This window comes from Staurois parvus, unplaced genomic scaffold (assembly GCF_062004578.1).
Source record: "Staurois parvus isolate SC_StPar_1 unplaced genomic scaffold, SC_StPar_1.0 ptg001335l, whole genome shotgun sequence".
In the NCBI taxonomy this organism is placed as follows: domain Eukaryota; kingdom Metazoa; phylum Chordata; class Amphibia; order Anura; family Ranidae; genus Staurois; species Staurois parvus.
The window spans coordinates 82,103-109,718 of NW_028319131.1; the positions used below are offsets into that span (position 1 = coordinate 82,103).

A 27,616-nucleotide genomic window follows, 5' to 3' on the forward strand; every position below is an offset into this window, starting at 1 on the left:
TTTTTCCGCAACTCTACTTTATTAGATCATACTGATGTCACTTGACTAGCAAGTATATATGAATGCCAGCATTTCAACAACAGCTCACAAAGTATATAAAGGATTAGAGGTTCCATTATGTACACAACTTGTTCTAAGCAGTCCCAGCCTGAAAGAACATCTTCCAAACACACGGCCACCACCTCAATGTCCACCAACTGAAGATAGAAGATGGTTCTCCATGGGGTCATGTGGTAAAGAAAGGGAAAACAAATCCCATATATTAAAAAGGCAGCAAGTGTGGAAATTATTTTTTAAAGGGTCAGTCCACCAAAAGTCATATTTGTGGTATTAGTAGGAGCGGATAACTTGACTTATCATTGTCCTCCGAGATCGCTTGGGATTGCAGCTGGTTGGAGCTCTACACCAGAAGTGCTTGTCCCTGCCTGCCTGTACTCTGGCCATTGTTCCTCCAACTGCCGCAGGAGGCACCTCATTCATGTGATGTATTCTCCACCATGACAAACATCAAAATCCGAGGGGGAGAGTAAATTCTTTCAATGGTTGTGGGAACGTGGGTGCAGAATCGTCACCCTTAGACATGTGGGTTTCGTTCTGAATCGAAATGCGGACAAAATTTTCATTATTTAGATGTATCAAAAAGTAACAAATTTAAAAAAATCCAAAATAAAGAAACGCAATTTCTTCCGAAATAACAAATTATGGATTTGAATTGAATTTGAAACTAATTCGATAACAAATTCAAAATGTGAACATATTACTGACTATTTCTGATTTCCTCCAAAGTCTGGGTGTATTAGTGTTAATATAGCTGTCTTCCGAAATTCAAATTTCTAAAAGAGTAGAATAGAACATAATAAAATAGAAAATAAAATAATAGAATAGAAAATAAATGAATAAAATAGAATAGAAAATAAATAAATAGAATAGAAATTAACAGAATAGAAAAAAAAACTGAATAGAATAGAATGAATATAGACGTCTTCAGAAATTTGAATTTCGAAAAGAATAGGACAGAATAAAACAGAATAGAAGAGAAAATAAAGGAATATAATATAATAGAAAATAAAATAAAAGAATAGAATAGAAAATAAAAAAATAGAGTAAACAGAATAGAATAAACAAAAATAAAAGAATGGAATAGAAAATAATGGAATAGCAAAGAATAAAATAGAAGAAACACAGAATCTTCCGAAATTTGGATTTGGAAAAGAATAGAATAAAACAGAATAAAATATAAAATAAAAGAATAAAATATAAAATAAATGAATATAATAGAATAAAATAGAATAGAAAAGAAAAGAATAGAAATGAATAGAATAAAAAAAAAGAATTGAATAGAATAGAATGAATATAGACATCTTCAGAAATTTGAATTTCAAAAAGAATAGGAGAGAATAAAACAGAATAGAAAATAAAAAGAATGCAATAGAATAGAAAATAAAGGAATATTATAGAATAGAAAATAAAAGAAAAGAATAGAAAATAAAAGAATAGAAAATTAAAAAATAGAGTAGAACAGAATAGAAAAGAATAGAGTAGAACAGAATAGAATAGAAAATAAAAGAATGGACTAGAATAGAAAATAAATTAATATAATAGAATGGAAAATAATAGAGTAGAACAGAATAGAATAGGAAATAAAATAATATAATAGAATGGAAAAGAATAGAGTAGTATAGAATAGAATAAACAAAAATAAAAGAATGGAATAGAATAGAAAATAATGGCATAGAAAAGAACAGAGTAGAAAAAACACAGCATCTTCTGAAATTCGGATTTGGAAAAGAATAGAATAAAACAGAATGGAATAGAATACAAAAGAAAAGAATGGATTAGAAAATAAAGGAACAGTACAGAAAAAAGAATATAACAGACTAGAATAGAAAATAAAAGAATAGAATAGAAAAACTATAGAACAGAATATAATAGAATATTGCCATCTTCCGAAATCCACATTTTCAACAGAATAGAATGGAATGAATATAGCCGTCTTCTGCAATTCAAATTTCGAATGGAATAGAACCAACTATTCTTCACAATGAATTTGGATCAATTCAATATTCTCGATTCAAATACTTACAATTTTTTTTGGAAAAATTTGACTCCAGTCCAAAATGAATGCAACGAAACAAAATTAGTAACTTAACAAATCGATCCAAATTTTTTTTTTGGTTCTGCACACGTCTAGTCAGAATTCCCGCAGTTCAAATCTGGAAGCCACGTATCCAACTGACATTTACCAAACATTTAAATATCATCTTTTCATGGACTGACCCTTCAAGAAGTACCATCTCCCGACTGACAGGAGCATTACATTGCCATAAAAATGTCTTCAGTGAAAAGAAATGTCAGATGTGGACATCCCCTTCAAATCATATCTAAACCTAAAACGTATTTCTTGGATGGGAGTAGGGATTGGTCAGAACCCGGGCGAGGTTTTATTTTTGTTCTCTGTGCCTCATTAGGGAGATTTTTCTTCACTTCCGTCCTGTATACAGAAGAAATCTCTTTTAGACACTTGTCCCCAAAGAAGACTTCCCATCACTTCTGGTGACAACTCAAAACTAATGCAGGCCACAGACGGGTCGAAAATCAAATGATTTTCGCACTGTTAGTGGGTTAATTGGTCAGCCGTTTTTCGGGGTTTTGGCACAGTTTTTTTATCGGTAAAGTTGGAAAAAAATCATCCGATTTTGCCGATCGGCCGATTTTCCCAGCAATGATGGGCAAATCGGTCGATATTTTTACCGATAAAAAATCTGTGCATGAGCCCGGACCTGCAAGAAGAAGAAAAAGAAGAAGAAGAAAGGAAGAAGAAGAAGGGAAGAAGAAGAAGAAAGGAAGAAGAAGAAAGGAAGAAGAAGAAAGGAAGAAGAAGAAGAAAGGAAGAAGAAGAAAGGAAGAAGAAGAAGAAAGGAAGAAGAAGAAAGGAAGAAGAAGAAGAAAGGAAGAAGAAGAAGAAAGGAAGAAGAAGAAAGGAAGAAGAAGAAAGGAAAAAGGAAGGAGAAGAAGAAGAAAAAGAAGAAAAATAAGAATTCCAGTCCACTATTATATTTGACATGAAAAAGTCTTGCGGTTGCAACAATGTATCTATTTGTGTCCAAATAAAAACATCTGTATCCGAAATGGATACAAATGGATACATTGTTGCAACTGCAATACTTTTTCATATCAAATATAATAGCGGAGCTCTCTGCAGGGACAGAAGTAATTAAATGCCGGCCGTAGACGGGAAGAAAATTGGCTGGTTTTTTTTACCGTTGGCGGTAACGTCGGCCTATTGAACGACCGATTTTTCATTTTTTTTTTTTTAAACTGACGGTTTTCAACCCATCTGTGGCCTGCATTAGGAAAAAAATGTTTTGGCATTAGATACACTTAAACACAAAGGTCGATGTATAGCAGCAACAAATCTGCAGGTATTTACTACCAATATCCGGGTGAACGTGAATAGACCGGTGCTATTTGCATCCACTTCCATTTCATGTTCTAATTAAGGATCCAAAACTTCCCGCAGATGATCAAATGTATTCATATTGCCGTCGTTTGTACAACTGCTAGGAGATTGGCCCTTATCGATCCTACGAATATTGAAATAAAAACCTTCAAAAGGTTCTCATTTCTACAGGTCGTGATCGAGCTAGTAGTAGTTAGTCACATTGAACGTTACTTCTTCCGTAATGTTGAGAACATTTTGTAGCCTATCCAAGCCACTTCTTCAGGTTCTAATGAGTCATTGGAACATACCCAGGCATTGGAGAAACAAAACAACTTCTGAACAAAGAAGGGTCCAACAAAGGAGGATAAATTCTACAGGTCAAGACTAGTGAGGAGCTTGGGTTAAGGCCTGGGTTCAATCCAAACCCAAGCTTGTCCAAAACCCATAAGTTAGCCGCCATTGATTGCCCGATGAGCGGTGGAAGGCCCGCAGCTGGGTGGGGCATCGTTGACCTAATATGAGCACATGACCATAATAGGTCAATGGCAATGAGCAAATATTAGGCCAATGATGTCATGAACATCCCCGCCCCTTTGTGTATGTCAGGTGCGGGGTGAGGAATCCTCATTGGCCCAGCCATGACAGCTAACTTCTGGTTTTGAACTGAACCTGGTTATGACTGAATCCAAGTCCATCCCAGGTTAAGACTCAACAGATTACCTAACCCTTAAGGAAAAGGGGAGTAAGGCGCACATTTTGGACAAAGAGGACAACTGGCATGAAAGAGGCCGTCTACGTCAAACTGGAACAACCAACCCTGAACAAGGGTGAAGGCATTGAACAAGGGTGAAGGCATTGAACAAGGGTGAAGGCATTCAACACTTTCCATTTATGTGTAATCCATTTTAACATCTCTGTCCCAGCCATTTGAAGACAATTCACAACTTCAGCCATGTGACTAGAACCTAGGCAGACACCAAGGATGGGATTATGCAACTAGAACAGGGTGGTTCCATGACTTTCACACCTTCAATCCTGTTCTTGGACAATCACCATCTGCACATTCCATGGCGATTGGGGTCTGAGCTACCTTTGTGGATATAATGCTGTGGTATGTTCCTGACACTCATTAGAACTGGTCTGGAGAAGCTATGAAACATCTTCAATATTACAGAACATGTCCAGTTGGTTGTGACCAACTACTACTAACTTCTAAATGTTAGAGCCACATTTGGTGGATTGTTCCAGCAAGAAGAGTAGATTTTACTTTATTTCATAAAATATGTAGAGAAAATCAAACTCTTTAGTGATGGCTTTCAACTTTAAGACCTTTAGATGTCCTTCCACCTACAGCAAATCTGAAAGGTTTTTATGTTACCGTTCAGACTTCTCTATCGTATGTAAATGTACACAATGATGATTTCAGAACGTCCCACCAATGGTACTATGGATTGAAAGGACAAAATCTTTTTTATAGCAGATGGAGGATTCCGGAACTGGGTGACCAGAGACAAAGTCATTTCTTGGCCTCTTTCACTTGGATTTCTTAGCGTTGGCCTTCAGCTGGCGGGTTCGAATCTGGCGCAGGCGTAAAATGAGCTCTTTGGGTAATTTTCCTCCCTTGGCCAGCAGTTCCTTCAAACGTTGTTTGGGTGTCTTGGAGATGTAAATATCACAGATGGTGGGTCGATCTTCGTAAGAGACGTGGCAAGACTTGGTAGATGAGTGATAGCCCTCAGCCTTAGCGGTGACTTCATAGTCTCCTGGATTGAGAAGCCTCCAGTAGTCTCCATCAAGAGCTGGAGAAAGAGAAACAGATTTTTTTTTTTAACCCTTATTCCAGGCCAAACCAGGTGGTCTACAGAATTACATGGTCTACAGCATACTGATTCGGTTCAGAGGGATGCAAACTAACCAAGAAAAACACAAACCAAGAAGAATTATTAATAAATAACACCGCTAAGTGTTAGACAATGCTGTACTGTAAAATTTTGGGACAATTTTAGGAAATGTAGTTGTTTCCCGTAGGTGGTAGTAAAATGATATTTTATTGAGATATCCAAACAAAAGTTCAAAATTAAAAAAAAAAAAATATCAATTAATTATCCTTCCTGCTGCATGCTCCACTACATCCCATGGTACTGAAGAGAAACTTCGAGGTGAAGACTTTTCAGGGTCTGAAACTTCCGGGAGTGTCATTCTCCTGACAGAACACTGTGCTCAGAGGTTCCTCCTGAACACTACAAGAGGTGGCATGGAGGTTGGTGGGGGGAACCCCTGAGAGCAGTGATGGACCAGAAGATAAACACTCCTGGATATCTAACATTTGGAAGAGTCTTGAGTTGGCCATATTTGTTTTCAGTTGCCATTGTCACAGGAACTTTCTACACCGTCACCTGTGCGGATGTCATGGTTGAGTCCATCTACCGCGATGACGGCTTCAGGAACACCCTTGCCTGTGTCCTTGTCCCGGACCACTCCTTTAATACCACGATGGACCTACAAGTAGAGAAGAATCACAACAACCGCCGACTGATTAAAGCTGAACTCAGGACATACAGAGAGACAGTTGGAATATTCATGGACTTGCTTCCAGACAACATAGCCTGGGGAGTGAACTGATTTTGTCCACTTTAATTGCCACTTGAGCCCCTGAGCCCATTCCCCTCTACAGACTACTTCAGTTCCGGAAAACTTTTTGCACTTCAGGGGTGTCTCGATCCTGGACCTTATACCTTTCGGCTTTTATAGGCCACCCAAACATACTATACAAGTTTTTCTTGGGACAGATTGGACTTTGATCAGTTGTAGGCGTTCAGCGTGCTACACACACCCACACACTTCTTTGAAGTGTTACACAGCGGAGTGTAGTGCGGGAGATGTAGAACCCGCTGCTGTCAAAAAGCAGACCATCTGATATGGTGTTTATAAACATTGATTGGGAGGGAGATAGAGAGATACAAAGTAACATTGTTTATAAACATTGATCAGACGGAAGATAGAAAGATATAAAGTAACATTGTTTATAAACATCGATCAGACGGGAGAGATAGAGATACAAAGTAACATTGTTTATAAACATCGATCAGACGGGAGAGATAGAGATACAAAGTAACATTGTTTATAAACATCGATCAGACGGGAGAGATAGAGATACAAAGTAACATTGTTTATAAACATCGATCAGACGGGAGAGATAGAGATACAAAGTAACATTGTTTATAAACATTGATCAGACGTGGACAGAGGGATACAAAGTAACATTGTTTATAAACATCGATCAGACGGGAGATAGAGAGATACAAAGTAACATTGTTTATAAACATTGATCAGACGGGGATAGAGGGATACAAAGTAACATTGTTTATAAACATCGATCAGACGGGAGATAGAGAGATACGAAGTAACATTGTTTATAAACATCTATCAGACGGTGGATAGAGAAATACAAAGTAACATTGTTTATAAACATTGACCAGACCGGAGATAGAGATACAAAGTAACATTGTTTATAAACATCGATCAGACAGGAGATAGAGTGATAGAAAGTAATATTGTTCATAAACATTGTATCTCTCTATCTTCCATCTGATCAATGTTTAAAAACAATATTACTTTGTATCTCTCTATCTCCTGTCTGGTCAATGTTTATAAACAATGTTACTTTGTATCTCTCTATCCACCGTCTGATCGATGTTTATAAACAATGTTACTTCGTATCTCTCTATCTCCCGTCTGATCAAAGTAACATTGTTTATAAACATCATTCAAATGGGAGATAGATACAAAGTAACATTGTTTATAAACATTGATCAGATGGGAGATAGAGAGATACAAGGTAACATTGTTTATAAACATCGATCAGATGGGAAATAGAGAGATACAAAGAAATTGTTTATAAACATTGATCAGATGGGAAATAGAGAGATACAAAGTAACATTGTTTACAAACATTGATCAGATGGGAAATAGAGAGATACAAAGTATCATTGTTTATAAACATTGGTCAGATGGAAGATAGTAAGATACAAAGTAACATTGTTTATAAACATTGGTCAGATGGAAGATAGTAAGATACAAAGTAACATTGTTTATGAATATCAATCAGACTGGAGATAGAAAGATACAAAGTAACATTGTTACTTTTATATTTGCTCTGTTTCATTTGTGTACATCTGTGGTGGTTAACTGGAAATATATTGAAGGCCTCAAGTGCAGATACCGACACTTCCCAAGGGCCATGCAATAGCATCGTATTTTTGCACCACAACGCCCATTTTTTTTGCAGTGTATCGCAGTGCAAAGTTGAAGTACAATAACCCTCAGCCTTATTGCCAGCAACAACCCCCAGCATTAGTGTCAGCAATAACATCCCCCAGCATTAGTGTCAGCAATAACAACCCCCAGCAGTAGTGCCAGCAATGACAACCCCCAGTATTAGTGCCAGCAATAACAACCCCCAGCAGTAGTGCCTGCAATAACATCCCCCAGCAGTAGTGCCAGCAATGACAACCCCCAGTATTAGTGCTAGCAATAACAACCCCCAGCAGTAGTGTCTGCAATAACAACCCTCAGCAGTAGTGCCAGCAATAACAACCCCCAGCATTAGTGCCTGCAATAACAACCCCCAGCATTAGTGCCTGCAATAACAACCCCCAGCATTAGTGGCACCAATAACAACCCCCAGCATTAGTGCCTGCAATAACAACCCCCAGCATTAGTGCCTGCAATAACAACCCCTAGCATTAGTGCCTGCAATAACAACCCCTAGCATTAGTGCCTGCAATAACAACCCCCAGCATTAGTGGCACCAATAACAACCCCCAGCATTAGTGCCTGCAATAACAACCCCCAGCATTAGTGCCTGCAATAACAACCCCTAGCATTAGTGCCTGCAATAACAACCCCTAGCATTAGTGCCTGCAATAACAACCCCTAGCATTAGTGCCTGCAATAACAACCCCTAGCATTAGTGCCTGCAATAACAACCCCCAGCATTAGTGGCACCAATAACAACCCCCAGCATTAGTGCCTGCAATAACAACCCCCAGCATTAGTGCCTGCAATAACAACCCCTAGCATTAGTGCCTGCAATAACAACCCCTAGCATTAGTGCCTGCAATAACAACCCCTAGCATTAGTGCCTGCAATAACAACCCCCAGCATTAGTGCCTGCAATAACAACCCCTAGCATTAGTGCCTGCAATAACAACCCCTAGCATTAGTGCCAGCAATAACAACCCCTAGCATTAGTGCCTGCAATAACCCCCAGAAGTAGTGCCAGCAATAACAACCCCCAACATTAGTGGCACCAATAACAACCCCCAGCATTAGCGCCAGCAATAACAACCCCCAGCATTAGTGGTACCAATAACAACCCCCAGCACTAGTGCCAGCAATAACAACCCCCAGCATTAGTGCCAGCAATAACAACCCCCAGCATTACTGCCAGCAATAACAACCCCCAGCATTACTGCCAGCAATAACAACCCCCAGCATTAGCGGCACCAATAACAACCCCCAGCAGTAGTGCCAGCAATAACAACCCCCAGCAGTAGTGCCAGCAATAACAACCCCCCGTATTAGTGCTAGCAATAACAACCCCCAGCAGTAGTGCCAGCAATAACAACCCCCAGTATTAGTGCTAGCAATAACAACCCCCAGTATTAGTGCCAGCAATAACAACCCCCAGCATTAGTGCCAGCAATAATAACCCCCAGCATTGATGTCAGTACTGTTAACAATAACACAAATTGGTGATCAGCATCAGTGAAAGTTAATATCACACCCCTCCCCTGCATTGGTGGTCAGTGGCAGTGAAATTTAACCCCACCTACCCTGCATCAATAGTGACATGTAAACCCCCCTTCTCGCTTTGGGGGTCATGGCAAGTTAACCCTCCCATTGCCCCTGATTAGTGTTCATGGCAGTAAAAGTTAATACCCTTCCCCCTCTGTATTGGTAGTCATGTCAATGAAAGGTAACCCCCTATATTGATAGTCATGGCAGTGAATATGTTAAACCCCCACCTGTATTTGTGGTCCATGACAGTAAAAGTGTTAACGAGCGCCCCATTGGTGATCACACTTAACCATCACACACTCCCATTCCGCTCCCTCCCCCCAGGCTGGGATCTTAATTGTACTGTGGGCAGGGAAAACTCCGCCCACAATACAGTCAGTGATCTGACATATGAACAGCACCAGTCTATAAAGATGCTATCATGGTGTCAATGGTGTCATTGTATGGGCTCTATACTCATACAGCACATCAATCAAATCCCACTGCTGACACCAATATTTTGGAAGGGTGCCTATCATTAGCTGTGGAGATATCTACATATGAGCCCCAGTTGGTGGGTGTAATCTGAGCTCTGAGTGTCACTCCAATGATTCATTGATGATTAGAGTCCACAATGGGGTGGACGGTCGTGCAGTACTTGGCCTTTATCTGTAGAATTGCAGTCCCTTGGTTGGGGGTGTACAAGACCAACCTGTTCCATGTAGATGAGTAGAGACTCCTTGTTATTCTCCCACTCTGTCGGAAGTTCCACCTCGTGAGGGAACTTATCGCAGGACAACTCCACCGTCACCTCGAAGCAGTTGGTGTGAAGGTAACTGAAATCGTTCATACCTGGAGGGAGCAGAAGGGAAGACAATGGGGGCCATGGAGGTGGTGCTGGAGGACAAATCAGAATTCATGTTCTATATACAGTGAGAGTAGAAGAGAGAGCTTCTATCTACTGATCGATCGATCAATCATATGAAAAGGTATTGATAGATATTCAATGAAGGATGTGTCATCCCAGAAGTGATTATAGTGATAGAAGGGACCTGGTGAGGTTGTCTTGGATGTTCTAACAGAGAGATCACCCTACCAATAAACCTGACTCTGATCCTGTCCACCTAGGAGGTTTGGGTGCCCCCTTGGGATGGTGGGAACCCCTCATAATGGGCACAGCGGGTGTACAGACCAAGGTACTCAGCACAGGGATGGTGGGAACTCCTCATAATGGGCACAGCAGATGTACAGATCCGGGAACTTGGCACAAGGATGGTGGGAACCCCTCATAATGGGCACAGCTGGTATACAGACCTGGGAACTTGGCACAGGGATTGTGGGAACCCCTCATAATGGGCACAGCAGGTATACAGACCCGGGAACTCAGCACAAGGATGGTGGGAACCCCTCATAATGGGCACAGCAGGTATACAGACCCGGGAACTCAGCACAAGGATGGTGGGAACCCCTCATAATGGGCACAGCAGGTGTATAGACCTGGGAACTCGGCACAGGGATGGTGGGAACCCCTCATAATGGGCACAGCGGGTGTACAGACCCGGGAACTCAGCACAGGGATGGTGGGAACCCCTCATAATGGGCACAGCGGGTGTACAGACCCGGGAACTCATCACAGGGATGGTGGGAACCCCTCATAATGGGCACAGCGGGTGTACAGACCCGGGAACTCAGCACAGGGATGGTGGGAACCCCTCATAATGGGCACAGCGGGTGTACAGACCCGGGAACTCATCACAGGGATGGTGGGAACCCCTCATAATGGGCACAGCGGGTGTACAGACCCGGGAACTCAGCACAGGGATGGTGGGAACCCCTCATAATGGGCACAGCAGGGGTACAGACCTGGGAACTCAGCACAGGGATGGTGGGAACCCCTCATAATGGGCACAGCAGGTGGACATGTTCCCTTTGATAACATGATAATAGAAATGCTCACAGTCAAGTTTCTACTCACTCCCAGCCACAGTGTGCCAGTTGGCCCCGTTGATGATGTTGCCGACTCTCATGAAGTTGTCGTAGTGACAGATGCGGCGGTTGTCCTCCGCCATGATGCGATGGCTGGAAGCGTAGGCTGTGGCCAACCAGCGAAACATGGAGTCGTCTGGGGTCGGGGTCAGCTCCTTGGCCATCCAATAAGAACGAGCCATGTCGAAGGGGTAGCTGACCACCAGTTCTCCTCCATGGAGGTTGGCGCTGAGGACGAAGGGGATTTTCTGCATCCAGTCAATGATGGCGCGAGTCTCTGGGGCCACCTGGGGATTCATAAACCAGATCTAAGGACAGCAGAGATTTCCCAGAATGCACCCATGACATTTCATTGGCTCTAGGGTTAAAGTGACTGGCCTCAGGTGATACACAAAAATCGAATAAATCCTCTTACATAAGTTGTACCTGCAAAGTGGTCAATATAAAATATGAGGTCGTAATTGATATTTTTATGATGTTTTTTCTAAATAATTGGTTGCTGGACTTAATTAAAGGAGATATAGAGACTGTCCAATCCCCCCCTACAGATGGTATGTTCTACGGATGTTCCATTGTTACCGACCGTGGCATTTTCCAGGGTGTAATACTCCGGGATGGGGATGTAGTGATTGGGAAACTCTAGTTCGTTGTCCTCGGCATCCCACAGCGGAGTGTTCAGATCTGCGAAGTTGTGATTCAGATCCAGTCCTTGGTAGTTCCACCGACCGATGCCCCAGCCGGAGAGCTCCGAGCCCTACAGAGGGGGCACAGGCAGTAATTACACGGAGCACACCACGGAACACGTACACGCAACATTAGATCAGGGTTTATAAGAAAAGCAAAAAAAACAAAAAGAAAGAAAGAAAGCAAACAAACAAATATATAAAACAACATTGCAAAGGTAATTATAAAACTAGAAAATCTACAATTTCTGGGGAAATTGTGTGAAGTGTTCTTGCAGCCAACCCTTACCAAGTGATTGATGAAATGTAAGCAGTGCACATGGCAAGCCTGATAGACTGAGAAATGGATTTCAGCTTGGTGACTCATCTGCCTGTCAGTCATGTTTGGTTGCTATAGCAACTCACTCAGTCAGGAAGCTGACAGGCTTTTCTAAACACACTGCTCCAACTTGCCAACTTCACTGCCGATTGCCATCTTCAAACACTTGTATAAATGCTACAGCAAAGAGCTCGATATTGGAAGAATCACAAGAAACAGACCTACATTTTGATGTATAGTATGTGTGAGGGACCGCCGAGCGGCACCACTAGCACTCCACTGGTCAGGCGTGCCCAGAGCGCGGAGTCTAAGCCCCGGGGTACTTGTTCACCAGGGCCCCTGATGGTGGGGATGGACTTGTAGTACCCCGAGACCAGGTCGCCTCTACTGAGCACACCTGTCAGTGGTAGGGGTGTTCGCCAGGGGTTCCAACCAGGGAGAGCCAGATGTGAGGAGGTCGGGTGAGCCCGATGGGATGGATGGATGGATGGCTGAGCAGGTGCGTAGTCAGACAGGCCGAGTCGGTAATGTAGAGGACGGTAAGGTACAAGGGAGCAGGCAGAGAATCGTCGGGTCACACGCCAGGTCAGCAACAGGAGGTCAGATCTAATAAGGGGCATCCAGGGAGAGAGGTCAGGCAAGCAGGGGTCTGGGCAGGAGAAAGCAGCAAGGTCAAAGGCAATCCGGGTCAATAACTTACTAGGCACAGGTACAGGATCACAGGGAGCAGGAAAGACCAGAAGGCAACGAAATGACAGCTCAGGGACCTTTAAATATCCCGCCCTGCGCTGCCATTGGTGCCCAGCGGGCGGCCGCGGCTTCTACTGCGCATGCGCGAACTCGAACGCCGCGGCCGGCCCGGACCTAGTGCCCGTGCACTGGGTGGAGCAGTGCGCCTGCGCCGGGACCATCGCGGCAGGGATCGCGGAGATCCCTGACAGTATGTCTCTGCAATATTAAAAATGAAGGCACAGTCGCAGTTTAAAAACGTCCCTTCAAATTTCAGGTGGCTGTGAGTGAAGTTTCAATGAAAGTTAATGGGAGGGGTGAGGTGCAAACAAATGGTCATATTGTGAAAACTATCAGGACTGGCTTAGCGGTGAACATTTTTAGTGACAGCAGGGTTAGCTGAACGTTTTGATATAAGATATGTGTAGGTGGGCTTGAAAATGACAGAGTGATGGCAGTTTACAAATCATGTTCTGATTTTTCCTTCCACACTCTAGCTTTGCTCTGCTCCCACTCTAGATGCATCATTCATTCCTATGGGAAAATTTCACCACAAAAACCGCGATATTTCGTGAACCATTTGGCGAAACGTTCCACAAAGTAATAGCAATCCGATCGGGAACAATCCGCGCGTTTCGGTATATTACTTGTCTTTGTAGTGTAAACACTGTGGGAGGAGTTAGCGTGGCAAATATGGCTATAATAATAAGAATATATATGTGAGATAACAGGAAGTGGTCTTGCTATGCAGGAACACTTAATCAGGGGGTCTACAAACATTTGAAACAAAGGGCCAGTATACTGTCCTTCAAACTCTAGGAGGGGCTGGATTGTGGCCATTGGGAGTAAAAAAACACCCTAGGCTTGGTGGTCAGTGGGGAGAACAGTGCCCCATCACTGGTGTCAGTGGCATAATTAGTTCCCCATTTCTGGTATCCGTGGGAGGAACAGTGCCCCGTCGCTGGTGTCATTGGGAGGAACAATGCCCCGTTGCTGGTGTCATTGGGAGGAACAGTACCCTGTCGCTGGTGTCATTGGGAGGAACAGTACCCTGTCGCTGATGTCAGTGGGAGGAACAGTGCCCCATTGCTGGTGTCAGTGGGAGGAAAAGTGCCCCGTCGCTGATGTCAGTGGGAGGAACAGTGCCCCATTGCTGGTGTCAGTGGGAGGAAAAGTGCCCTCTCGCTGGTGTCAGTGGGAGGAACAGTGCCCCGTCACTGGTGTCAGTGGGAGGAACAGTGCCCCATCGCTGGTGTCAGTGGGAGGAACAGTGCCCCGTCGCTGGTGTCAGTGGGAGGAATGGTGTCCAGTCGCTGGGATCAGTGGAAAAAACAGTGCCCCAACATTGGGATCAGTGGGAAGAACAGTGCCCCATCATTGGGATCAATGGGAAAAACAGTGCCCCATCATTGGTGTCAGTGGGAGGAACAGTGCCACGACATTGGGATCAGTGGGAGGAACAGTGCCCCAATGTTGAGATTAGTGGAAGGAACAGTGCCCCATCGTTGGTGTCAGTGGAAGGATTAGTGCCCCATCGTTGGTGTCAGTGGGAGGAATAGTGCCCCATCATTGGTATCAGTGGGAGGAATAGTGCCCCATCATTGGTATCAGTGGGAGCAATATTGCCCCATCATTGGTATCAGTGGGAGGAATAGTGCCCCATCATTGGTGTCAGTGGAGGGAATAGTGCCCCATCATTGGTGTCAGTGGGAGGAATAGTGCCCCATCATTGGTGTCAGTGGGAGGAATAGTGCCCCATCATTGGTGTCAGTGGGAGGAATAGCGCCCCATCATTGGTGTCAGTGGGAGGAATAGTGCTCCATCATTGGTGTCAGTGGGAGGAATAGTGCCCCATCGTTGGTGTCAGTGGGAGGAATAGTGTCCCATCGTTGGTATCAGTGGGAGGAATAGTGCCCCATCATTGGTATCAGTGGGAGGAATAGTGTCCCATCATTGGTGTCAGTGGGAGGAATAGTGCCCCATCATTGGTGTCAGTGGGAGGAATAGTGTCCCATCGTTGGTATCAGTGGGAGGAATAGTGCCCCATCATTGGTATCAGTGGGAGGAATAGTGTCCCATCATTGGTGTCAGTTGGAGGAATAGTGCCCCATCATTGGTGTCAGTGGGAGGAATAGTGTCCCATCATTGGTATCAGTGGGAGAAAGTGTCCCATCATTGGTGTAAGTGGGAGGAATTGTGCCCCAAGGGATGGATAAAAGCAAGCAAAGGGCCACATCCAGCCTGCGGGCCGCAGTTTGGAGGCCCCTATAATAGATGGTAGATTCTTATTTCTGTTCTATAGATTGAAGGTTTTCCATACGATCTGTCTGTAGGACTATTCATACCCAGGGGCGGACTGACCATTCGAGCACTCGGGCACTGCCCGAGGGTCCGGGGTCAGTAAGGGGCCCAATGAAATGCCCCTGGTAACTTTTATAGGCTTTTTTGGGTGTGCTTTGAGTGTGGGCAAGGACATAGGGGCCCCATGATCCCCTATTACCCGGGACCCCATGAGTTGTCAGTCCGCCCCTGTTCATGTCTATACATTATGGTCGCATGCACTCCCATGTGTTATATTGGGGCTCAACATCGGCGTTTTTGTGTCGGTGTTTAGCAGCAAATAGCGGGATAAAGCGGGGCTCCACCCAAAAGGGGAAATTCTGCTTTAAGCCTTTGTCCCCCACTCCCTTTTAAGGACTGGCATTTTGGGGAGCAGGGAGGGGGTACCTGAATTTGACACTTCCTCTGTGATCGTCTAGGGTGATCGGAAGCAAAAGTTGTCCTCCCCGTAGTCTTCTGGAACACGACAGGTCCCAGAAGACTACGGGTCCATTCACAAAATGCAGCGCTACTCGCACATGCGCAGCGGGCACCCGGCTGTGAAGCCGCAAACTGTCACAGCCGGGTGCCCACACTGAAGGAGACAGGACGGCTGATCAACCCACCCGGTGTGAAGACACCGCGAGATCAAGGGACAGGTGAGTGTCCATTTTTTAAAAGTCAGCAGCTACATCTACTGATCACTACATTGGTGTCACTGGGAATGATCGCCGCCATTACTAGTAAAAAAAACAAAAAACATTCCAGTATCTATACCGCCATTTGTAAAGGCTATAACTTTCCAATGTTAACCAATTAATTTACACGTATCGGGATTTTTTTTTTTTTAGCAAAGACACGGAGCAGAATACATTTTGGACGAAATTTATGACGAAATTTGATTTCACCCCCTTCCAGTCCAGACACTTTCCCCCCCTTCCAGTCCGGACACTTTCCCCCCCTTCCAGTCCGGACACTTTCCCCCCCTTCCAGTCCGGACACTTTCCCCCCCTTCCAGTCCGGACACTTTCACCCCATTCCAGTCCAGACACTTTCCCCCCTTCTAGTCCAGACACTTCCCCCCCCCCTTCCAGTCCGGACACTTTCCCCCCTCTTCCAGTCCAGACACTTTCCCCCCTTCCAGTCCGGACACTTTCACCCCCTTCCAGTCCAGACATTTTCCCCCCTCTTCCAGTCCAGACACTTTCCCCCCCTTCCAGTCCAGACATTTTCACCCCCTTCCAGTCCGGACACTTTCCCCCCTTCCAGTCCGGACACTTTCCCCCCTTCCAGTCCGGACACTTTCCCCCCTTCCAGTCCAGACACTTTCCCCCCTTCCAGTCCAGACACTTTCCCCCCTTCCAGTCCGGACACTTTCCCCCCTTCCAGTCCGGACACTTCCCCCCCCCCTTCCAGTCCGGACACTTTCCCCCCCCCCTTCCAGTCCGGACACTTTCCCCCCCTTCCAGTCCGGACACTTTCCCCCCCTTCCAGTCCGGACACTTTCACCCCCTTCCAGTCTGGACACTTTCCCCCCTTCCAGTCCGGACACTTCCCCCCCTTCCAGTCCGGACACTTTCCCCCCCCTTCCAGTCCGGACACTTTCCCCCCCTTCCAGTCCGGACACTTTCCCCCCCTTCCAGTCCGGACACTTTCACCCCCTTCCAGTCCGGACACTTTCACCCCATTCCAGTCCGGACACTTTCCCCCCCTTCCAGTCCGGACACTTTCCCCCCCTTCCAGTCCGGACACTTTCCCCCCCTTCCAGTCCGGACACTTTCCCCCCTTCCAGTCCGGACACTTTCACCCCATTCCAGTCCAGACACTTTCCCCCCCTTCCAGTCCGGACACTTTCCCCCCCCCTTCCAGTCCGGACACTTTCCCCCCCTTCCAGTCCGGACACTTTCACCCCCCTTCCAGTCCGGACACTTTCACCCCCTTCCAGTCCGGACACTTTCACCGCCTTCCAGTCCGGACACTTTCCCCCCCTTCCTGTCCGGACACTTTCCCCCCCTTCCAGTCCGGACACTTTCCCCCCCTTCCAGTCCGGACACTTTCACCCCATTCCAGTCCGGACACTTTCCCCCCCTTCCAGTCCAAACACTTTCCCCCCCTTCCAGTCCGGACACTTTCCCCCCCTTCCAGTCCGGACACTTTCCCCCCCTTCCAGTCCGGACACTTTCACCCCCTTCCAGTCCGGACACTTTCCCCCCCCCTTCCAGTCCGGACACTTTCCCCCCCTTCCAGTCCGGACACTTTCACCCCCCTTCCAGTCCGGACACTTTCACCCCCTTCCAGTCCGGACACTTTCACCGCCTTCCAGTCCGGACACTTTCCCCCCCTTCCTGTCCGGACACTTTCACCCCCTTCCAGTCCGGACACTTTCACCCCCTTCCAGTCCGGACACTTTCACCCCCTTCCAGTCCGGACACTTTCCCCCCCTTCCAGTCCGGACACTTTCCCCCCCTTCCAGTCCGGACACTTTCCCCCCCTTCCTGTCCGGACACTTTCACCCCCTTCCTGTCTGGACACTTTCACCCCCTTCCAGTCCGGACACTTTCCCCCCCCTTCCAGTCCGGACACTTTCCCCCCCTTCCAGTCCGGACACTTTCCCCCCCCCTTCCAGTCCGGACACTTTCCCCCCCCTTCCAGTCCGGACACTTTCCCCCCCTTCCAGTCCGGACACTTTCCCCCCCTTCCTCTCCAGGCCAATTTTCAGCTTTCAGCTCTATCACACTTTGAATGACAATTGCGCGGTCATGCAACACTGTACCCAGATGAATTTTTTAGCATTTTTTTTGAGACAGATAAAACTTTATTTTGGTGGTATTTATTCACCGCTGGGATTTTTTTTTTCTGCTATGTAAATGAAAAAGTCTTAGAAAAAAAGTATTTTTCTTATAAAATTTTGCAAATAAATAATCTTTCTTCATAAATCTTGGCCAAAATTTATTCCGTTATCTTTTTAGTAACAAAAAAAAAATACCCCAAATTAGTTTATAACCAAAAATTCTACTTTTTAAACATTTTTTTTTTGCATTTTTATTTTTTTTTTTATATTATTATTTATGTTTTTTTTTTTTACATACCGTCACCCTAGCAGTACAGTGTCACCATGGTGACACTGTACTACTTGTGGGTGGAGATGAAGATTTTATTTTTTTTTACACTGATTGCTTTTACACCCATAAAGGCTGTAAAAGCAATCATTTCTCCTTCTCTCTGGCTGCATTCCTGCAGCTATTGAGAAATACTGTGTGAGCTGTGATTGGTCACCGCTTGTCACATGGTACAAGGCTGTTGTGAATGGCCCTGTACCATGTGACCTCGGTGATCATTCACAGATTTCACACGTAGTAAGCAATGATGTCAGAAGTGACATCTTGCTTACTACTATGCATGTGGTCACTGATTGGCCAATCAGTGATCACATGATCGGGACCTCACACAGGAGGTCCCGTTCGACGATCGGTGTTCCACTGTGTCCGGAGGATCGCGGTGCTGAGAGCTCCCAGAGAGCGCACACAAGCAGGGGGCGGGGAGGCCGTTTATATGCATGGGCTGGATGGGAGGTGGATAACATTTTTTTACTGGACATGTTTAACAGCAAAAAGTCCAAAATATTTTTTGTCAAGATTGTCGTTCTGTTTTTGTTTATAGTGCAAACAATTCAAAGTGCACAGGCGATCAAATATCACCGAAAGAAAGTTTGTGGGGAAATAAAGGACATGAATTTCATTTGGGTGCTACCATGTACCCCAAACTCAGTAACATAGAGAGCGCCGGGATCTGGGGGCCCCTTTGTTATAGGGGGCTTCTAGATTCCAATAAGCCCCCCTCTTGCAGACCCCCCACAACCACCACCCTGGGTGGTGGGGAAGAGGCCTTGTCCCTATCAACATAGGCACAAGGTGCTTTGGGGGGAGCCCCCCCCCTGCCCCAAACCACCCCCCCATGTGGAGGGCATGTGACCTGGTATGGTTCAGGGGGGGGCGCTCACTCGTCCTTTCCCTTTTCTGTCCTGCTGGGCTGCATGTTTGGATCCTGGTATGGATTTTGGGGACCCCACGCCCTTTATAAAAACATTTTTGGTGTGGGGTTCCCCTTAAAATCCATACCAACCCAGACGGGCCTGGTATGCATTGGGGGACCCCCACGCCTTTGATTTTTACATTTTTTATTGACACCATTCATTTTTTTACATTCAGCTGTTAGCAGGGGAATCCCACCGACAGCTGATCATTCATGGGTGGCCAGGGATGTGGCGGCAGCCCGATTCTTAACATCCCGCTACTTATCAGCGGTGAGGAGCCTTTAGGAGCGTTTAGTATTTATTTCTATACAAAAAAGAAAAAAAACCGGGGAGCCCACCAGAAGTGTAAACTATAGTGAGGTGCCACCAGATATTTATTTCAGGTACTTATATAGCGCCATCAATTCATGCAGTGCTTTTACATATATACTGTATTTTACATTCACATCAGTCCCCGCCCCCGAGGAACGTACAATCTAAGGTCTGTAACTCACATTCATACATACACATACTAGGGACAATTTAGACAGGAGCCAATTAGCCTACCAGCATGTCTTTGGAGTCTGGGAGAAAACCCACGCAGGCACAGGGAGAACATGCAAACTCCAGGCAGGTGGTGCTGTGGTTGGGATTTGAACCAATGACCCGAGTACTGCCAGGCGGAAGTGCTATCCATTTAGCCGCTGTGCTGCCCAGATATACCTGGTAGGATGTTGCCTAAGGCAATACAAGAAAAAGAAAGTAGGCTACACACCTAAAAGGCTTCCCTCAGACAGATATTTATTGAATGTCAATAAACCAAACAAAGTAAACACATTGCATCGAGGATCCAGAAGCCATCCCGACCATACAACCCCCCCCCCCCTCCCACACAGGAGGGAACCTCCCAAAATGAGCACCCCCAAGATGGCACCCAGGGAAGGTGCCCAATCAGCCCCGATGCGTAAACGTGACATTCCCACCACCCCTACAAACTGACCCTCCTCCCCCCTAAGCCACATACAACCCCCCTACCAACTCCCCCAAAAGCCCCCCAACAACCTTTCGGGACCACCCAAATACCACGCTCCCCCAGCCCCTTCCCTTGGTGCCATCTTGGGGGTGTTCATTTTGGGAGGTTCTCTCCTGTGTGGGAGGTGGGGGGGTTGTATGGTCGAGAGAGGCTTCTGGATCTTCGATGCAACGTGTTTTTACTTTGTCTGGTTTATTGACATTCAACAAATAACATAGTTACATAGTTACATAGTTACATAGTTATATAGTTACATAGTTACATAGTTAGTCTGGCTGAAAAAAGACAAAAGTCCATCCAGTTCAACCGTTAAAAACAAGTTATAATCCTACACCCACAATAGATCCAGAAGAAGGCAAAAACAAACCAGCAAAGCACGATCCAATCTGCTCCTGCAGGGGAAAAAAATCCCTTCCTGATCCCCCGAGAGGCAATCGGATATTCCCTGGATCCACTTTCCCTATAAATGACAGTTTGAAGGAAGCCATGTAGGTGTGTAGTCTACTTTCTTTTTCTTTTGGTTTTTCTAGTATTTTTTTCTGTCTTACAATTGCTCTCAAAAACGCCAACCAGAGAGCATTGTTTTTACTGCTCCTAAATCCTCAGCGTAATAGACACCTCTAGACTACAAAGTGTGTATGACACGTAGGAGAACATCATCTGCTTCTAGAGGCAGAAAAAACCTCAAAACGCTTCTGCTAGGAGTGTTATTATTATTATTTCAGGTACTTATCAATTTACGCAGCACTTTACATATATATTGTACATTCACATCAGTCCCCCACCCCCGAGGAGCGTACAATCTAAGGTCCCTAACTCACATTCTAGGGATAATTTAGACAGGAGCCAATTCACCTACCAGCATGTCTTTGGAGTGTGGAAGGAGAACATGCAAACTCCAAGCAGGTGGTGGCGTGGTTGCGATTCAAATGACCAGAGTACTGCCAGGCAGAAGTGCTAACTAGAGATGAGCGAATTATTCAAAAATTCGATTCGACGAATTCGTGAAAAAATTTCGATTCGAGGCGAATATATTCGCTGTGAATTTAACTTCTAAAAGGGTGTTTCTAGGCTTCAGAGAGCCTTTATATTAGTGCAGAACACTGTACCTTTAATTTAAATGCCCTTGGAGTCTGCTGGGGAAGAGAAATAATACTGTCAGTCAGTATGACATGCAGATGAGTGCCGTCGATCTTAGAATCACCGCACACTTCACTCATTTGGGCAGTCACGGGGCCAAAACCAGAGTGTGGAGCCACAGTGTGGCGGTGGAGGCAGCAGCAATGGGAGGCCATACAGCACCCTATGACAAAAATGGAAACCACCAGCAGTGTGAGGAGACCTGAAAGTGGCACATGGCAGAGTGTGGCGATGGAGACAGCAGCAATGGGAGGCCGTACAGGGACCCATGAGAGACTCTGGACCTGGCAGCAGCATGAGGAGGCGGTACAGGGGCCCATGACAGATTACGGGCCTGGCAGCAGCATGAGGAGTAGGTACGGGGGCCCATGGCAGATTACGGGCCTGGCAGCAGCATGAGGAGGCGGTACAGGGGCCCCATGGCAGATTAGGGGCCTGGCAGCAGCAACTTGGACAGGAGGACGTTCAGCTTCTGCACCGTCGGGTGCGTGCTCGCAAACTGTTGTCTCTTGGAAACGGATTCCAAGAAAGACTGCTGACGGAATCCGTGAAGAGGAGTAGCAGGAGAAGGAGCATCTGAACGAGCGGAATATGCCAACAAGCGACAACAGGGGCCCATGACAGATTACGGGCCTGGCAGCAGCATGAGGAGTCGGTACGGGGGCCCATGGCAGATTACGGGCCTGGCAGCAGCAATGGGAGGCCCGTAATCTGCCAGCACCCTATGACAAAAAATGGAACACACCAGCAGTGTGTGAGGAGACCTGAAAGTGGCACATGGCAGAGTGTGGCGATGGAGACAGCAGCAATGGGAGGCCATACAGGGACCCATGAGAGACTCTGGACCTGGCAGCAGCATGAGGAGGCGGTATAGGGGCCCATGGCAGATTAGGGGCCTGGCAGCAGCTATGGGAGGCCCGTAATCTGCCAGCACCCTATGACAAAAAATGGAACACACCAGCAGTGTGAGGAGACCTGAAAGTGGCACATGGCAGAGTGTGGCGATGGAGACAGCAGCAATGGGAGGCCGTACAGGGACCCATGAGAGACTCTGGACCTGGCAGCAGCATGAGGAGGCGGTATAGGGGCCCATGGCAGATAAGGGGCCTGGCAGCAGCTATGGGAGGCCCGTAATCTGCCAGCACCCTATGACAAAAAATGGAACACACCAGCAGTGTGAGGAGACCTGAAAGTGGCACATGGCAGAGTGTGGCGATGGAGACAGCAGCAATGGGAGGCCGTACAGGGACCCATGAGAGACTCTGGACCTGGCAGCAGCATGAGGAGGCGGTATAGGGGCCCATGGCAGATTAGGGGCCTGGCAGCAGCTATGGGAGGCCCGTAATCTCTGCCAGCACCCTATGACAAAAAATGGAACACACCAGCAGTGTGAGGAGACCTGAAAGTGGCACATGGCATGAGACACTGTGGACCTGGCAGCAGCATGAGGAGGCGGTACAGGGGCCCATGGCAGATTAGGGGCCTGGCAGCAGCTATGGGAGGCCCGTAATCTGCCAGCACCCTATGACAAAAAATGGAACACACCAGCAGTGTGAGGAGACCTGAAAGTGGCACATGGCAGAGTGTGGCGATGGAGACAGCGGCAATGGGAGGCCGTACAGGGACCCATGAGAGACTCTGGACCTGGCAGCAGCATGAGGAGGCGGTATAGGGGCCCATGGCAGATTAGGGGCCTGGCAGCAGCTATGGGAGGCCCGTAATCTGCCAGCACCCTATGACAAAAAATGGAACACACCAGCAGTGTGAGGAGACCTGAAAGTGGCCCATGGCAGAGTGTGGCGATGGAGACAGCAGCAATGGGAGGCCGTACAGGGACCAATGAGAGACTCTGGACCTGGCAGCAGCATGAGGAGGCGGTATAGGGGCCCATGGCAGATTAGGGGCCTGGCAGCAGCTATGGGAGGCCCGTAATCTGCCAGCACCCTATGACAAAAAATGGAACACACCAGCAGTGTGAGGAGACCTGAAAGTGGCACATGGCAGAGTGTGGCGATGGAGACAGCAGCAATGGGAGGCCGTACAGGGACCCATGAGAGACTCTGGACCTGGCAGCAGCATGAGGAGGCGGTATAGGGGCCCATGGCAGATTAGGGGCCTGGCAGCAGCTATGGGAGGCCCGTAATCTGCCAGCACCCTATGACAAAAAATGGAACACACCAGCAGTGTGAGGAGACCTGAAAGTGGCACATGGCATGAGACACTGTGGACCTGGCAGCAGCATGAGGAGGCGGTACAGGGGCCCATGGCAGATTAGGGGCCTGGCAGCAGCTATGGGAGGCCCGTAATCTGCCAGCACCCTATGACAAAAAATGTAACACACCAGCAGTGTGAGGAGACCTGAAAGTGGCACATGTTTGGGGCATGATTCATGGCGGATTTAGTCAGTTGTGTCAGGAACTGGTGGTTTGAAATCCAGACTAATCCACGCCTGATTCATTTTCACAAACGTGAGTCTCTCCACACTTTGGGTGGACAGTCGTGTCCATCGCGGAGTTACAATACCTCCTGCCGCACTAAACACGCGCTCCGATGACACGCTACTGGCCGGGCATGACAGCCTTTCAAGGGCAAATTCAGCTAGTTGGGGCCAAAGGTCAAGTTTCGTTGCCCAGTAGTCAAGGGGATTGTCTACCTCGGTTGGCAGGGTGCTGTCCAAGTAGGCCCAAGCCTGTTGTTTGAGGTCCTGCTCCAGGTCCACCTGATGCTGCTGCTGCTGCGGCTGGTTAGTAGTTTCCTCACTGCGCTGGTGAAGAAAGCTACTCATCATCGACTGCAGACTGAGGCAGCCGCTGCTGGTGGAGCTGCCACTGCTCCTACCACCCCACCCCTCCCCTGCTGCCATGGCAGCGGAACGCGAGCGCACAGGGCCCACAGTGTCTGAGGATGGACATTGGCGCACAAAGGCAGAGACCAACTGACTACATAGGTGGTTTTTATAGTACGATATTTTACGTGACATTTTAAGGATGTCTTGCAGTGGGATGGTGGATTTTAGGAACCGCTTGACAACCAGATTGAACACGTGAGCCATGCATGGCGCATGGCACAACCTTCCTTGACGCAGAGCAGACACCATGTTCTTTCCGTTGTCGGTCAACATGGTTCCGATTTTGAGTTTGCGCGGAGACAGCCATCTGTCGATTTCTCTGTTCATTACACTCAGAAGTTCCTCCCCTGTGTGACTACGTTCGCCAAGGCATACCAGGTGCAGCACAGCGTGACACCGTTGCGCCCTGCACATGTGATATGCCGGTCGGGTAATGGGACTTGGCACGGGGGTGGCGGCTGAGGACACGGCGGAAGAAGAGGTGGTAGAGGCGGACATCTTTGCTGGACCAAGGACGTGCAAACGTGGAGGCAAAAGCGGCGTGACCTGTCCAAGTTGCTGGTGCGGCTGTGCCGGCACCACGTTCACCCAGTGGGCCGTAAATGACATGTACTGTCCCTGACCGTAGTTACAGCTCCACACGTCGGCGCTGCCGTGCACTTTGGCAGAGACCGACATGCTCAAAGACTGGCCCACCATCTCTTCTACATGTGAATGCAGGGCTGGCACTGCCTTTTTGGCGAAGAAATGACGGCTTGGCACTCTCCACCGCGGCTCGGCACAAGCCATCATTTCTCGGAAAGGTGCTGAGTCCACCACTTGGAAAGGGAGGGACTGCAGCACCAGCAACTTGGACAGGAGGACGTTCAGCTTTTGCACCGTCGGGTGCGTGCTCGCAAACTGTTGTCTCTTGGAAACGGATTCCAAGAAAGACTGCTGACGGAATCCGTGAAGAGGAGTAGCAGGAGAAGGAGCATCTGAACGAGCGGAAGATGCCAACGAGCGACAACTCCCCTCAGCAGAGGTGTTGGAGCCTTGACTGGCTGATAGAGGGCGATTGACGTCGGGTGACGGAGCAAGTAACGGAGCGGGTGATGGAGCGGGGGCTGGGGCAGGCAGAACCGCCGTATTTTTATCACGGTTTTCCCAGGCCACCAAATGGCGACGCTGCATATGCTGACGCAACGCTGTAGTCCCAACATGGGCCCCCTGGCCACGCTTGACTTTCTGGCCACATAGTCGACATACGGCTACGTTTACTTCCTCGGGCGGCTTGACAAAAAATTGCCACACCGCCGAGTAGGAAACTTTGCCCCCGATACTCCTCACTGGCTGACTGCTACTTCCTCCGTGCGCACCGGCACCACTACTGGCCGTGGTGGTAGGCTGCAGTGGAGCTGGTGCTCTACTCCGTGGCTGTTTGCCTCCACTGACACTGCTGCGACCCTGCTGCCTCCTGGGCAACCCACCGACTGTTTCGCTCGCTGCCAAGCTGCCACCCTCTTCTCCTGATGATGCGGAAGCAATAGCCTGATGACGACGAGGCTGCCAAGTGCGATCAACCTCATCATCATCAATTAGGGTCTCCGCCTCACTACTAGCTCCCTCGGCTGCGTGTGGGTCAGGAGACAGACCTGTCTCTAGACCGGCTACCGAGCCACTCTCCTCGCCACTACTTCTTCGCCTGGCTGCTGAAGAGGCGGATGTCTCCCCCCGTTCCTGACCGCCCTCTGTTAGCTCTTCCTCACTGTACAGTGGGGCTGAGCCCACAGCATGCGATACTTCGCTTGGTGAGGGAACACCAAAGGACAGGGGCAGGTAGAGGACACGTGATTTCAGTGGGCTTGCTCCCGGGCCATGCCAACTAACGGTTGTGTCTGACGTACCCACCGACCGTTGGTCGGCTGTAGGTGTCAGAGGTGACCTGGGAAGAGGAAGACGACCGAGTCAACCAATCGATGACGGCAGGGTTGTCGGTGGAGACACGACCTCTGGATGACACCGGGAGCACTGGCCTCTGGCTGCGAATAGTGCTGCCTCGACCCCTTCCTCTGCTGCCACGTCTGCTCGCTCCTGAAACATTGCCTCCTCTGCCACTCCTCTGCATGTTGTCTGACATACTCTTTAATTAAACGATTCTGTGTCCCTGAGTAACAATTCTGTGTCCCTGAGTAACAATTCTGTGTCCCTGAGTAACAATTCTGTGTCTGTCCTTGAGTTACAATTCTGTGTCCCTAAGTAACGTTTCTGTGGCCCTAAGTAACGGTTCTGTGGCCCTCAGTAACAAATCTGTGTCCCTCAGTAACAATTCTGTGTCTGTCCCTAAGTAACAATTCTGTGGCCCTAAGTAACGTTTCTGTGGCCCTAAGTAACGTTTCTGTGGCCCTAAGTAACGATTCTGTGGCCCTAAGTAACCATTCTGTGGCCCTAAGTAACGTTTCTGTAGCCCTAAGTAACGTTTCTGTGGCCCTAAGTAACGTTTCTGTGGCCCTAAGTAACAGTTCTGTGGCCCTCAGTAACAATTCTGTGTCCCTCAGTAACAATTCTGTGTCTGTCCCTGAGTAACAATTCTGTGTCCCTAAGTAACGTTTCTGTGGCCCTAAGTAACGATTCTGTGGCCCTAAGTAACGTTTCTGTGGCCCTAAGTAACGTTTCTGTGGCCCTAAGTAACGATTCTGTGGCCCTAAGTAACGTTTCTGTGTCCCTAAGTAACGTTTCTGTGTCCCTAAGTAACGTTTCTGTGTCCCTAAGTAAAGTTTCTGTGGCCCTAAGTAAAGTTTCTGTGGCCCTAAGTAAAGTTTCTGTGGCCCTAAGTAACGATTCTGTGGCCCTAAGTAACGTTTCTGTGTCCCTAACTAACGTTTCTGTGTCCCTAAGTAACGTTTCTGTGTCCCTAACTCTCTCCCTGAATACAGACAGGTCTGCCTCTCTTGAATGACTGGAGGCAAATGAAGAATTCTAAAATGGCCGCCATTTATAGCTCGACCATTACACAGTGCTGGCTGGCTGGCTGCTGATTGGCTAATGCGATCACATGTCATGAATGAATGCATTATGGGTCAGCGCGCCTTGTTTGCACGCCTTCCCAGACATCCCCGCTCCGTCGCCGCACATGTCGCCGCCATTTTAGGAAAAATTTTCCTAATATTCGAAACGAATTCCACTTCGCCTACTTCGATTCGCTCATCTCTAGTGCTAACCACGTAGCCGCTGTGTCATTTAAAATAGTTTGCATGTAGCCTAATGTACAAACTGCAGTGTGGTGGGTTAGCCTGCTATTCAATTTGCACCCCCCCCCCCCATGTACTACTGCATTAACCAGTT

General features: G+C 47.5%; 1 protein-coding gene across 2 annotated transcripts in view; it reads right to left on the reverse strand.

Moving 5' to 3' along the window:
• Positions 1–27,616, reverse strand: part of LOC149436815 (inactive carboxypeptidase-like protein X2) — a 121,320-nt gene continuing 93,704 nt past the window's right edge. For both annotated transcript variants that reach the window (XM_089661416.1, XM_089661415.1), the window contains 5 exons: positions 11,793–11,963; positions 11,199–11,496; positions 9,936–10,075; positions 5,839–5,941; positions 1–5,241 (listed from right to left, as the gene is read on the reverse strand). In XM_089661416.1, coding sequence (XP_089517542.1) covers positions 4,976–5,241; positions 5,839–5,941; positions 9,936–10,075; positions 11,199–11,496; positions 11,793–11,963 — 978 coding nt within the window. In that variant the 3' untranslated portion in view covers positions 1–4,975. The remainder of the gene's footprint in view (positions 5,242–5,838; positions 5,942–9,935; positions 10,076–11,198; positions 11,497–11,792; positions 11,964–27,616) is intronic.